General features: G+C 39.7%; 1 protein-coding gene across 1 annotated transcript; it reads left to right on the forward strand.

The window, feature by feature from the left end:
• LOC125280620 (dynein 8 kDa light chain, flagellar outer arm-like) lies at nucleotides 1-11,540 on the forward strand. Its single transcript, XM_048211280.1, has 3 exons — nucleotides 1-113; nucleotides 11,044-11,188; nucleotides 11,341-11,540. Exons 2-3 carry the CDS (start codon nucleotides 11,057-11,059, stop codon nucleotides 11,473-11,475), a joined length of 267 nt encoding a protein of 88 aa, XP_048067237.1. The 5' UTR covers nucleotides 1-113; nucleotides 11,044-11,056; the 3' UTR covers nucleotides 11,476-11,540.
• The last annotated feature ends 216 nt before the right edge of the window (nucleotides 11,541-11,756 follow it).

Raw genomic sequence — 11,756 nt, forward strand, 5'->3', positions numbered from 1 at the left:
TGTAGCAGGAACAGGTGGAGTCAGTTTCACTTTCACATTAGTTTTGGTCAAACACGTCTGAAGCGTCACAGACACTGAGAGAATCATCATATAATCGCCACAGGTACCAAAAGGTAAGACACAATGTAAGAATTTTCCTTATATATACTGTTTATATCAAATCTTTGATCTTTGATCACAATCTGCTTCAGTCCTTCTGTCGTCTGCTTGATAGTTTAGACTCTCTTATCAAGTTAAATCACCGTCAGCTCATGATTCAGCGTTTCTGCTGTGAAATCTGCACTGATTTATCTTAAGGAAACATAAGAATAACTTTGATATTGTTAGTAATATTTCAAGATGAACATTTTCTGGACTGAAGAGACTTTTGTTTACTTGATTATCCATACATGATTTTTTTTTAGAAAAATTATAGGCTTAAATATCATCAGGCTTTTAGTGAAGGTTTATTTGTTCATCTGTCAATCTGTCATCTGTATATGTAAGTATAAGTATCATAACTTTATTATTATAAAATATACCTAAACTGAGTGCTTGCCTGTGTGTAATCAAACGCATCATTTTATTCTGGAGACACACTGGAGCGCGCTCACCACCAACTGGACAGGGGTGGGAATTACATTTACAAGCTACATCAGCCTCAGTAATGTCAAAATGACGGACGGCCTTCATATTTTTTTTTGCCTTCATATTTTTTCCGTCTTTGCTAAAAAAAAATTGGTTAACGCGACCTCTGATATATAGGATATATATATATATATATATATATATATATATATATATATATATATATATATATATGTCACACGACCGCGGTTGTCATTGCCGACCCCCACAGCCCTAACTGTATCAATAAGTAACAAAATACAGCTGTGACGCAGCTCTGTGTACGCGCTTCGGATGAGTACACACAAATCTCCTCACAGTGCGCGCAAGTTCTCTTTTGCGTCTTACAGTTGAATGTTTAAAGTGGCAAGGTTTAAATGAGTTTAGTTTAGACACAGATAGCAACGTGAGATGTTCAGGTCTCACCTGCGCTCGCGCTATCAACACCCGGGTGATGACAGCGTAAATGACATACGGCTCATTCATTGAACATTTGTTTATAGTGATTATGGTAGTTTGCTCCGCATCTGATTTTCTATAACCAAACCAGTTCCAACTTGTGGAGGTCCTCGCTTAACAACAAGCTGCTCCTCAGCCTCACATCTGCCTTCCGTCATGCTTGTTTTCACTCCGCACTTGAACAGTGAATTGCGCACGAAACTACGTCAACAACTAGACTGATCATAATTATCGCGAGGAGACAAATTTTTATCGTGAGGAGAATTTTCAACGTTATTTATCGCAAATGATAATATCGCCCATCCCTATCGGTAAGGCAGATGAACTGGCAATACTTCGCAAGGGGCAAGTGCACAACCACACCCTGAAATACTGAACAAACAGGAAGTGTGAGTAGAAGCAGAGGGAGTGAGACACAGTGTATACCTCAGGCGAGGGCTCCCTCTGCTGGTGTGACGTTACAGAACCCCCTCCTCTAGGAGCGCCTCCTGGCGCTCGACGCGGCCGTCCCCATGGTCTAGGCCAGTGGTTCTCAAACTTTTTTCCCAGTGGTCCGCACAATGATCCAAGTGCAAGTCTCACGGTCCGCATATAATTTACATATGACGTCACCAATGCAAACTAATCAGATTTAATGTTATGGTATTAGCAGATAATACTATTATTATACCAAGATGTTGCACACCAGGCCCGGCTCCAGATATGAGATGAAAGGTGGGCCAAATGATATTCCAGGTGGGCCGGTCGGATTGGTGGGGGGCTTTAATGCTTTAATCTCACATGTCTATTGATATAGATAAGGAAATTGTTAGGGTTGTTTGTTATTGTTATTGTTATAAACTATTATACTATTTTGAAAAATCACTTTACAAAATATAATGTGAGATAACAAATAATATTTGCAACATTTATTATTTAAATTTTTTTGCACGAGCTGTTTATACTGTACGAAATTAGAACTTTTGTCCAATACCTCCTCTAGGGGGGTCCGGGGGCATGCACCCCCGTAAGAAAATTTTGTACATTTTAAGGTTAAATGCATCAATCTGGTGCACTTTGGAAGCTCAAAATTAAGAGCTTCAACCCATGTACAATGTGCAAATTGACCAAAGAAACAACATTGACTTGTACCTGGACATTAAAGAGGGTTCAAACGTATTTTTAGTTGTGATATAAAGTCTACATCGTTTTAGGTGTTTTAGGATGCCAAACAATTATAACAATAAAATAATAATATAATAATGTTTTAGGCCTGTATAATTATACATATGACAGTAATATCCATATGGGCTATTGTAACAAATGCAATCTAATATTATATATATATATATATATATATATATATATATATATATATATATATATATATATATATATATTGGTTAGGCTACTTTACACAACGTATAGGAAAATTAAAATACTAGTTTGTAGCCAATTTCTAATCCTTGAGCTTTAATTTTGATCGCCAGCTGATCGTGTGAGCAAAGTGCGCACTTCTCTTTAAAACACGCAGCACAAACAGACTAAATATATACTTAATCACTGTATATATTTTGGTGCTTTATTAAGGCACAAAGCCATTACGGTTTCGATTTTAGTTCATTGGCAAAATACAATGTAGAGACCATTTATGTTTTAAATTTTCGGTTCATTATGAAACGGTGGCGGCGCACAGGGTCATTAATGGGAAACACTGAATGAACGAATGCTAAAGTTGTCGTATCAGTTGTTATCATAACAAAAACGCTTCAACCGGACCGAACGAGAGTCTCGAGGCCTGCCGCTGCGCTGAGTGAGTGACAGGAGGCTGCGATGTGCGTGAACTCGCTGTCATATGGATACTGTAGAGAAGCGGTATTGAACGGTTTAACATATTTTAGAGACATGTTTAGAAAAAATATATATTTTAGCAGCACTACTAAGGGGGAGGTTGCAGCTTGGTCTGGAGCTGAATTGAATATCACACTAATTTTGTGATTGGCTGTTATGTGGTGTGGGGCCAGGGTGGGCCAAGCCTCTGATTGGGTGGGCCAGGCCCACCCTGGCCCCCCCGTGGAGCCGGGCCTGTTGCACACAATAAATAACAAATAAAAACTAACTTACTGACATTAGCTTTACAATAATAATCAGTAATGCTCAATGAACACACAAACTGTATATACAATCACTTTAAGTTGCTATTTAATTCTGTATGACTTTATGACTCTCTTCAACATCATCGCAATAGTCACCAAACAATCACATAAATGCCTTAATAAGCAAATGTTACTCAGCTCTTTTTACAAACAACACTGAGCGCACTGTAGGCTAATTACAATGACGATATCAAGCATTCTGTCATGTCGCAATCCCTCGCGCAGCATCGGATCCGCGAGCGCGCACTGAGTTGGGCTCATCCAGCCGCGGGTGCGCTGATTGCGGTTATTTTACTGATTTAAAATACATCAAACAAACACATCGAATTCACAGTTCAGTCTTTTGAAATTGTAGGTTTTGCTTGTCAAGTACTTTACTACAGAGCAAACAGGAAGGCTGCCCATCTCGCTCATTAGGCCTAACAGCAATCTGATTCTTCCATTCTTCTTACCTTTGAGGCTGATGCTGCGACTCTTCTTGTTTGCATGTGTTCCTTCATTTTATGTTCCACATTTAGTTTTTCTCCTTTAATAACAAATTTGACCATTTTGAGGCTTAAATTTACAAAATTAATGACTACTGTTTGAATTCTTCCTAAGCGCGCACTTGTGTTTCGTTAACTGAGTGATTGCGTCATTACATTGCCTGATGTCTGAAAATAATAAATGCTCACCAAAATTATTTTATATGACAAATAAAGCATTATAGCTCATTAATTTTTTTAATAATTCACTTTAATTTAAATTTTAAAACCAAAATAAATTGTATGCTAATTTTTATTATTATTATTATTATTATTATTATTATTGTGGTCGGCATATCGCGGGCCGCATTTACATTTGTGCCGGGCCGCAGGTTGAGAACCACTGCTCCACAGCCATTCAAACGCTTACTGCGCGTGAAGTGTTGCGTCGCGCATGACTCGTTGTCATGGCAACTGAATCACGGAGGAAAACTTTAAATATCTCGCCTTCGCTTTAATTTCGGACCATCTCCAAAAAGACATAAAACACTAAACAAATGATTCTGACATGCGTTTATCAAAGTAGGAAATCCAGGTTTTTAATCCCTTACACACAATTACAGCTGTTGAAATACGAAATGGAGGTGGGTCCGGATTGAATTCCCTCCGGGTCCGGATCCGGACCGGAGTCCGGACTTTGAGAAGTGCTGGTCTAGGCGCTGGTCGATCGGGTCTGGCACGATGAAAGTCGTTGATGAGAGAAGGGTCCAAGATGTCGTGGGCAGTTACCCACGATCTCTCCTCAGGTCCGTAGCCCTCCCAGTCCACCAAGTATTGAAGCTGACCCCCTCTCCGTCTTGAGTCTAGTAACTCATTCACCTTGTAAGCAGGAATTCCATCAATGTCCAGTGGTGGTGGTGGCTCTTGAGCCTCAGTGCAGGGTCAGCTCCCGGGTGGACCAGTTTGAGGAGGGAAACATGAAAGGATGGAGAGATACGGTAGTTAGCTGGAAGCTCTAATTGGTATGTCACCTCATTTATTCTCTTCAAAATCTTGAAAGGACCAACATACCTGGGGATGAGCTTCCTGCTGGGTAGCCGCAGGTTGAGGTCCCTCGTTGAAAGCCAGACCCATTGACCTGGTTGGTAGGGAGGATGTAGGCGACGTCATCGGTTGGCTTGGAGTTCCTGTACTCTCACAGCTCTCTGCAGACGGATGTGTGCACTGTCCCACACCCTCTCGCTACGTCGGATCCAGTCGTCCACTGCGGGGACCAAAGAAGGTTCGCCAGACCATGGGAACAAAGGAGATTGATATCCAAGGACACACTGGAAGGGGGTCAGGCCAGTAGAGGAGTGAGTCAGGGAATTGTGTGCGTATTCTGCCCACGGAAGGAATTCAGAACAGCGGTGTTGTTCTCGGCTACAGTATGAGCGAAGGTATCTCCCAATTTCTTGGTTAAGTCGTTCGACTTGCCCATTTGACTGAGGGTGGTAACCTGAGCACATCCTGATATTGCTGAGTTAGATGCATTCCTGGGTCAACATATTTTGTTGATCCTGGAACAACATTCTAGTCGGAAAATTTAGTCTTAACCCTATTCCTACCCCTAAACCTAACTCTACCCATAAGTTATCCCTAAAATCAGAGGGAAATGATAGATGAATAACACTGATGTAGAAGCACCAATTCATGATTTTAAGCCTAAACTTGACAATCTGTAAACTTGTCCCTCAAATCTGGTTGATTTGAATGTTGTTCCAGGATCAACAAAAATGTTGACCCAGGAACATGTTGAACTCCGCAATATCAGGTTATGCGTAACCTGATGTGAGGCTGATATTAATGTCCAGGTGTTTACAGAAGTCTCTCCAAACTTGGGACGTGAACTGAGTTCCTCAGTCGCTGACAATATTGTTGGGTAAACCATAATTTCTGAAAACATGGTGAAAGAGTGCTTGAGCAGTCTCCATAGCTGTGGGGAGACCCTTTAGAGGCACCAAACGACAGGACTTGGAGAACCGGTCAATTATGACCAGGATAGCAGTGAAGCCATTGGAAAGTGGTAGATCGGTTACAAAGTCAATGGAGAGATAGGACCGGGGATGTTGTGGAATGGGTAGCGGTTGGAGGAGGCCTGAAGGTAATTCCTTGGGGGTCTTGGACTGAGCACAGATTTGGCAGGCTTTGACATAAGTAGTTACATCTCTTGTCATTGAGGGTCACCAGAACGGTGCGAGATATACCTGGATGACCAGTGCTAACAGAGGTGTGGACCCATTGCGTTACTCTGTGATGTAAACTTTGTGGAACATACTGCTTGTTAGGAGGACTGTTCTCAGGTGCGGGGTCTTGCAGTTACTCTCTGAATGTCCTCCATTATGTCCCAGGTGACCAGAGCAATGACAATACTGGAATGACAATAACTGTAATCGGGTGAAAAATAGGGACCAGCAAGCCTGGCGTGGGTTGAGCCGTTTAGCACTCTTGATATATTCTAGATTTTTGTGGTCAGTGATTACTTGAAAGGGGTGGACTGCTCCCTCGAGCCAGTGTCTCCACTCCTCGATGGCTGCTTTCATGGACAGAAGTTCTTTATTCCCTACATCAGAGTTCCTCTCTGCTGCAGTTAACTTTCTCAAGAAGAATGCATGTGGGTATAGTTTACCGGGCTGGCCGTGACATTGAGTGAGCACAGCTCCTATACCGCAGTCAGAAGTGTCTACTTCCACCACAAATGGGAGATCTGGATCAGGATGTTTTAGGATGGGGGCTGTTGTAAGCCTCTCCTTCAACGATTTGAATGCCTGGCTGGCCTCTTCCATCCATCTTAGCTTTGTAGGTTTTCCTTTCAAGAGGGATGTCAGGGGAGAAGCAATCATACTGTAGTTTCTGATAAAGCGTCTATAAAAGTTGGCAAACCCCAAAAACCTTTGAAGCTCCTTCACGGTGGATGGTTGAGGCCATTCTGTGACTTCCTTGACCTTGCATCCATCCATCTTTACCCCCTGGTGGCTGATGTGGTAGCCCAGGAATGAAGTCTGTTGGACGTGAAATTCAGACTTCTCTGCCTTAACGTATAGTTGGTTTGTGAGTAGACGAGCAAACAGACTGTCCTGACATGGCTGACATGTTCATCTTTGGATTTTGAGTAGATCAAAATATCATCAATGTAAGCTATTACATACTGATTCAGAAGGCCCCGGAAGATCTCATTAATGAAAGACTGAAATACGGCAGGAGAGTTGGCAAGCCCATATGGCATAACTTGGTACTCATTGTGCCCCCTAGTGGTGAGGAAGGCCGTTTTACATTTGTCGCCCTCTTTGATTCTGATCAAGTTATAAGCACTCCGTAGGTCAAGTTTGGTGTAAATGGTGGCTTCGCAGAGCTGCTCCAGGGCTGAGGGAACCAATGGGAGAGGGTAGCGGAATTTAACAGTAACATTATTGAGTCCCCTATAATCAATGCATGGCCTCAACCCTCCATCCTTCTTTTCAAAAAAGAAGAACCCTGCGGCAGCTGGAGAAGTGGAGGGTCAAATGAACCCTGAGCTTAGTGCTTCTTCGATATAATCTTCCATGGCCTGGGTCTCCTTTCTGGACAGTGGGTAGACTTTACTTTTAGGGGGCATGGCGTTGGGCAGTAAATCTATTGCACAGTCCCAAGGGCGATGAGGTGGTAATTGCGTGGCTTTGGTTTTGCTAAAGACTTCTGCCAGATCGTTATAACAGTTGGGGATGTTAACAGTCTTGTTCGTTTCTGGGCTTTCAATACTAGCGGTCAAACATGGTTGGGGGACTTGGGAAAAACAATGACTTCTACAGAAGTTGGACCAACTAATCAACTCACCCTGATGCCAAGAAATAATGGGGTAATGAATGGATAGCCATGGAAATCCGAGGATTACTTCATGCTTAGGGGAGTCAGTGACATATACTGTAGGGAGTTTAATTCTTGATGGAACAAACCCACTTGAAGAGTTAATGGCTTGGTCTGGTGGATGATCCCCTCCCCAATGGTGTTAGCATCTTTGATATTGTGCTGTAGCCACATTGGGAGGCTGATGGATTGATGATTCAGCTGCTGGTGCCATCCTCTGGTCAGACGCGGGAATGTGTGTGTGTTGGTCATTGAGGTCATAATAGGCCTAGTGTATTTTAATAGTCAAAGAGACATTTAGGGAGAGATGTTGACATTTGTTTTAGTTTTGGGTCAATTTGTGTTTTCTCTGTCCATTAATGTCCATTGAATTAATGAGTTTAAAGATTATACTGTGTTGTATTATATCAAAGAATTGCAATTACCCTGCTTCCTTATTTTATAGATGCCATTTACATTGCCTTTTGGCCAGTGTATTAAATATTAGGCAGTGCTTATAATTCAAGCAATTCAATTGTTGATATCAAGAACTGACGTTTCAACCAGTGCCAAATTAACTTTTGATTTCAAGAATTCACATTTTTATGAATAACAATGTAATTATTGATATAAAAAATTATGATTTTTACTAGTAAGAATTGTATTTCTGATATGTGAAATTCGAAATTTCAAGATATTAATTATTGAAATCAACAATTGAATCTGAATTGCAGCCTGTGGTGACATTTCAGTGAAAATACAATTACAGATATCAAGAATTCTAGTTTTTACTAGTGGAAATGCATTCCTAATATCAAGAATTGAAATGTTGATATCAAAAATTCATATCCTGAGAATGAATAAAAATCAAAATGGCTTGCCAAGGACATGAGAAGGCAGACGGTCAAGCAGATAACCTGATGTCTGATGAACAGCAGGAGTGTAAAACGCTGATGAGTTGATTGCCTCTTCAGATACTGATCCGTCATTAAACCCCTGATGCCCTGAAGCCCAGAGCTGATCGAGAAACCTCAAGCTGAAGAGAAGAAGAGCTGACGACACCTTTGACTCAAAGCGGGACTACTGTATTTTATACTTTAATGATGAAGTTTTATTTGCATTTACATTTTTGTTTATTATAAAAGAAAAGTTACCAATTAAAAGAAATTGAATTGATTACAAATGCTGCTACTGAGGCTTGATTTATAGTGTTTAAGACTTTGAACAAGAACACAGAGGAGTCTTCTGACCAAATTGTAAGTCATTTAAATGCTTATAATTTAGGCCAGACTCGACTTACTTTACCTGAGAATAATAAATAATAAGGTGAAAGGTGTTGAGATCAAAGTACACACTGCAAAACAACTGTTAAATCATTACTTTCTATTTGGCGTTGAGAGATTCAACAGAATGAATCATAATAAACGAAACATAAAACATTTTGTTGTGATTCATATGTCTGTAATGTGTGAAGCCGGTTTAAAGCACAGATGTCCTGAGACAGCAGTGTTTGTCAGAACTGATCTGTGTCATGGGTGTGTTTGATCCTGTCATTCATCTGTTTTATTTTGAGAGTTACAAAAATCTAGTCCTACTTGTTCTTCAATTCACACAAATAGATTTGGTTTTAGTTTCAGTTCAAAACCTTCATATTTACACAGTCTTTACACAGAAAATAATAGAAAATCATAATGAGGTGCTAATTTCACATATTTTGATGAATGTAAACCTGCAGTAAACAGTTTCATGTTTGTCTGTAGGCTTTGATGGCTGTAATAATGTTGCTGCTTCACGTGTCTGCTGAGGTGACGGTATTACTTCAATTTGTATCTATTATTTCTGCAATAATTTGTAAAAAAAAAAACAACAACATGTTTTTGTGAAGTTTCCCACATACTTTGGTTTGATTTTCTGTATGTTTAGAAACAGTCATTTTGTAGTTCAGTTTTGTAATGTTGGAAATGTTGTGAGATCTGGTCAGATTGTGTAGCAGGAACAGGTGGAGTCAGATACACTTTATATTAGTTTTGGTCAAACACGTCTGAAGCTTCACAGACACTGAGAGAACCATCATATAATCACCACATAAATAAGGTAAGGCACCATGTAAGAATTTTCCACACACACACACACACACACACACACACGTTTATATATACTGTATATATCAACATGATCGAAACTTTGCTGATAAACCGCGTTCAGTCTGCGATTACAGTCGGTGTTCAAATTCCATGTGAAAGTATATAAATCGGATCCAGTCGAAGGAAACAATCGGTATTTGTGTTCAGTTCAGTCTTAGAATGTTTCAGCTAATCGTTAGGTGTGTCCCCGGCATTAGTGTTTGTTTCGTTAACTGAGTGACCATTGTGCGGCCCACTGGGGAAAAGGTTGAGAACCACTGTTCTACGCACTGCTCTTCTTTTATGCACTGCAGGCTAGCCTATTGCTGCAGTGTTTCTTTTACGCGGCTGAAAATAACCGTGCTTTCTGTTACTGAGCCTGTGTCTGTCACTCGTCCTCTTAAAAGTGGAAGCTTGTGCGTAGCTTTGTTGCATTATATTGAAACTTTGTTGATGTTGTTATTGTCATGCGTGTTCTGGTTATTTGCGCATGATTAAACATGTGTCTTTATATGGCGATAAAACAAAGCTTTGTTGGGTTTTTTTTTTTTTTTTTTGAAGTGGGGATTGGGGGTGCGCCAACCCGGTTGGGACATAGAAGGGGGTGCGCAGGAAAAAAAGTTTGGGAACCGCTGCTCTAGTAACTACTGAAGTCATTGTAAACTTTTGAGGTTTTTGTAAAGTATTGGATAGCAATAACTCAAGAGTTACTATATAACTCTTAAGGAACTACTTCTTATTTGGATCAGTATTCTAAAGTGAAGATCATGGTAGTAATTACTCAAGTGTTACCAAATATATCATAAGGAATTACTGTACAAAAACATACAAAAACATCAAATGTTAACAGTGACTTCAGTAGTTACTAGACAGTTATCATGCTTTTCACTTTAGAATACTGATCCAATAATTAGTAATTCCTTCTTAAGTATTTAGTAATACTTCAGTCATTACTAGTGTGTTACCAAGACTTTCACTTTAGAATTAATTATACATTATGCATTATTCACATTAATTATGAACCTGTATATAGTAGTTCTTAGTAGTTCTCTGGGAGGAATGAAAAAACAGTAGTTAATCATTAGTTAATAGTGAAATACCACCTTTAACTGAGCACTATTACTTACTAATTCATTAATCAGAGTTTATTGTTAGTTAATAGTAGTTACTATAGTGTTAATAATGCATTACTCATTTGTTCCTGTGTAGTTATTCATTAATGAAGGATCAGTATTCTCAAGTGTTACCGTCCACACTTCTGATAATAGTGTCATGGACCAACAATTACTGCTCATAAATGGCAGCAGCTGGTCTTCATGATGAAGAGATGTTCACAAAAAAAAATGTTAATCTTCAGATTAATCACTTTTTTTTCTTTAAAATCTGTGTTCACAGCTGCAGATCAACCATGTCGAAGACATCAATGGAGATCCATGATTCAGACATGAGTGATGAGATGCAGCGTGAGGCTCTTCAGGTCGGTCTCCTGGCTGTGAATATGTACTCACAGGGAATTGACATTGCTACCTACATGGTGAAGGTTGGTAAGAGTTTTACTGGGAGACTGGAACGTATTAGTGAAATTCAGTTTCAGTTTTGTGAAAATGTGCTGTTTTTTGTCAGGAGCTTGATGGTGGAGTGTTTTTGTTGATGTGAGTTTGTGGAACATTAATACTATGTCTTTCTTTACAGGAGTTTGAGAGAAAGCATGGGCTCACTTGGCACTGCTTTATAGGGAGCTCTGGCTCACATGTGCGACCAAATCAGAACGGTTATATCTGCTTCTCTGTTGGTGGCAAAAGAATTGTGCTCTTCAGAACTGACTGAGGTTCAGCAACAGTTCAAACACAATTTATTTGATCCACATAATTAATAAAATATCCATTTTCAGATTATGGTTCATGTGTCTTTCTGCTGTGAAATCTGCACTGATTTTTATAAAGTAAATGTACAAATAACTTTGATATTGTTAGTAATGTTTTAAGATGAATATTTCAAAATGAATGTTTCAAGAATTAAGCAGCTTAGTTTATTTGGTTGTCCAAGTTCAATTTCAAAGTTTATTTTAAGCCCAAAGGGCAATATTTGGTGCACAACAATGTTTAACA

The sequence above is a fragment of the Megalobrama amblycephala genome, linkage group LG12 (assembly GCF_018812025.1).
Source record: "Megalobrama amblycephala isolate DHTTF-2021 linkage group LG12, ASM1881202v1, whole genome shotgun sequence".
NCBI classification, from domain to species: Eukaryota; Metazoa; Chordata; class Actinopteri; order Cypriniformes; family Xenocyprididae; genus Megalobrama; species Megalobrama amblycephala.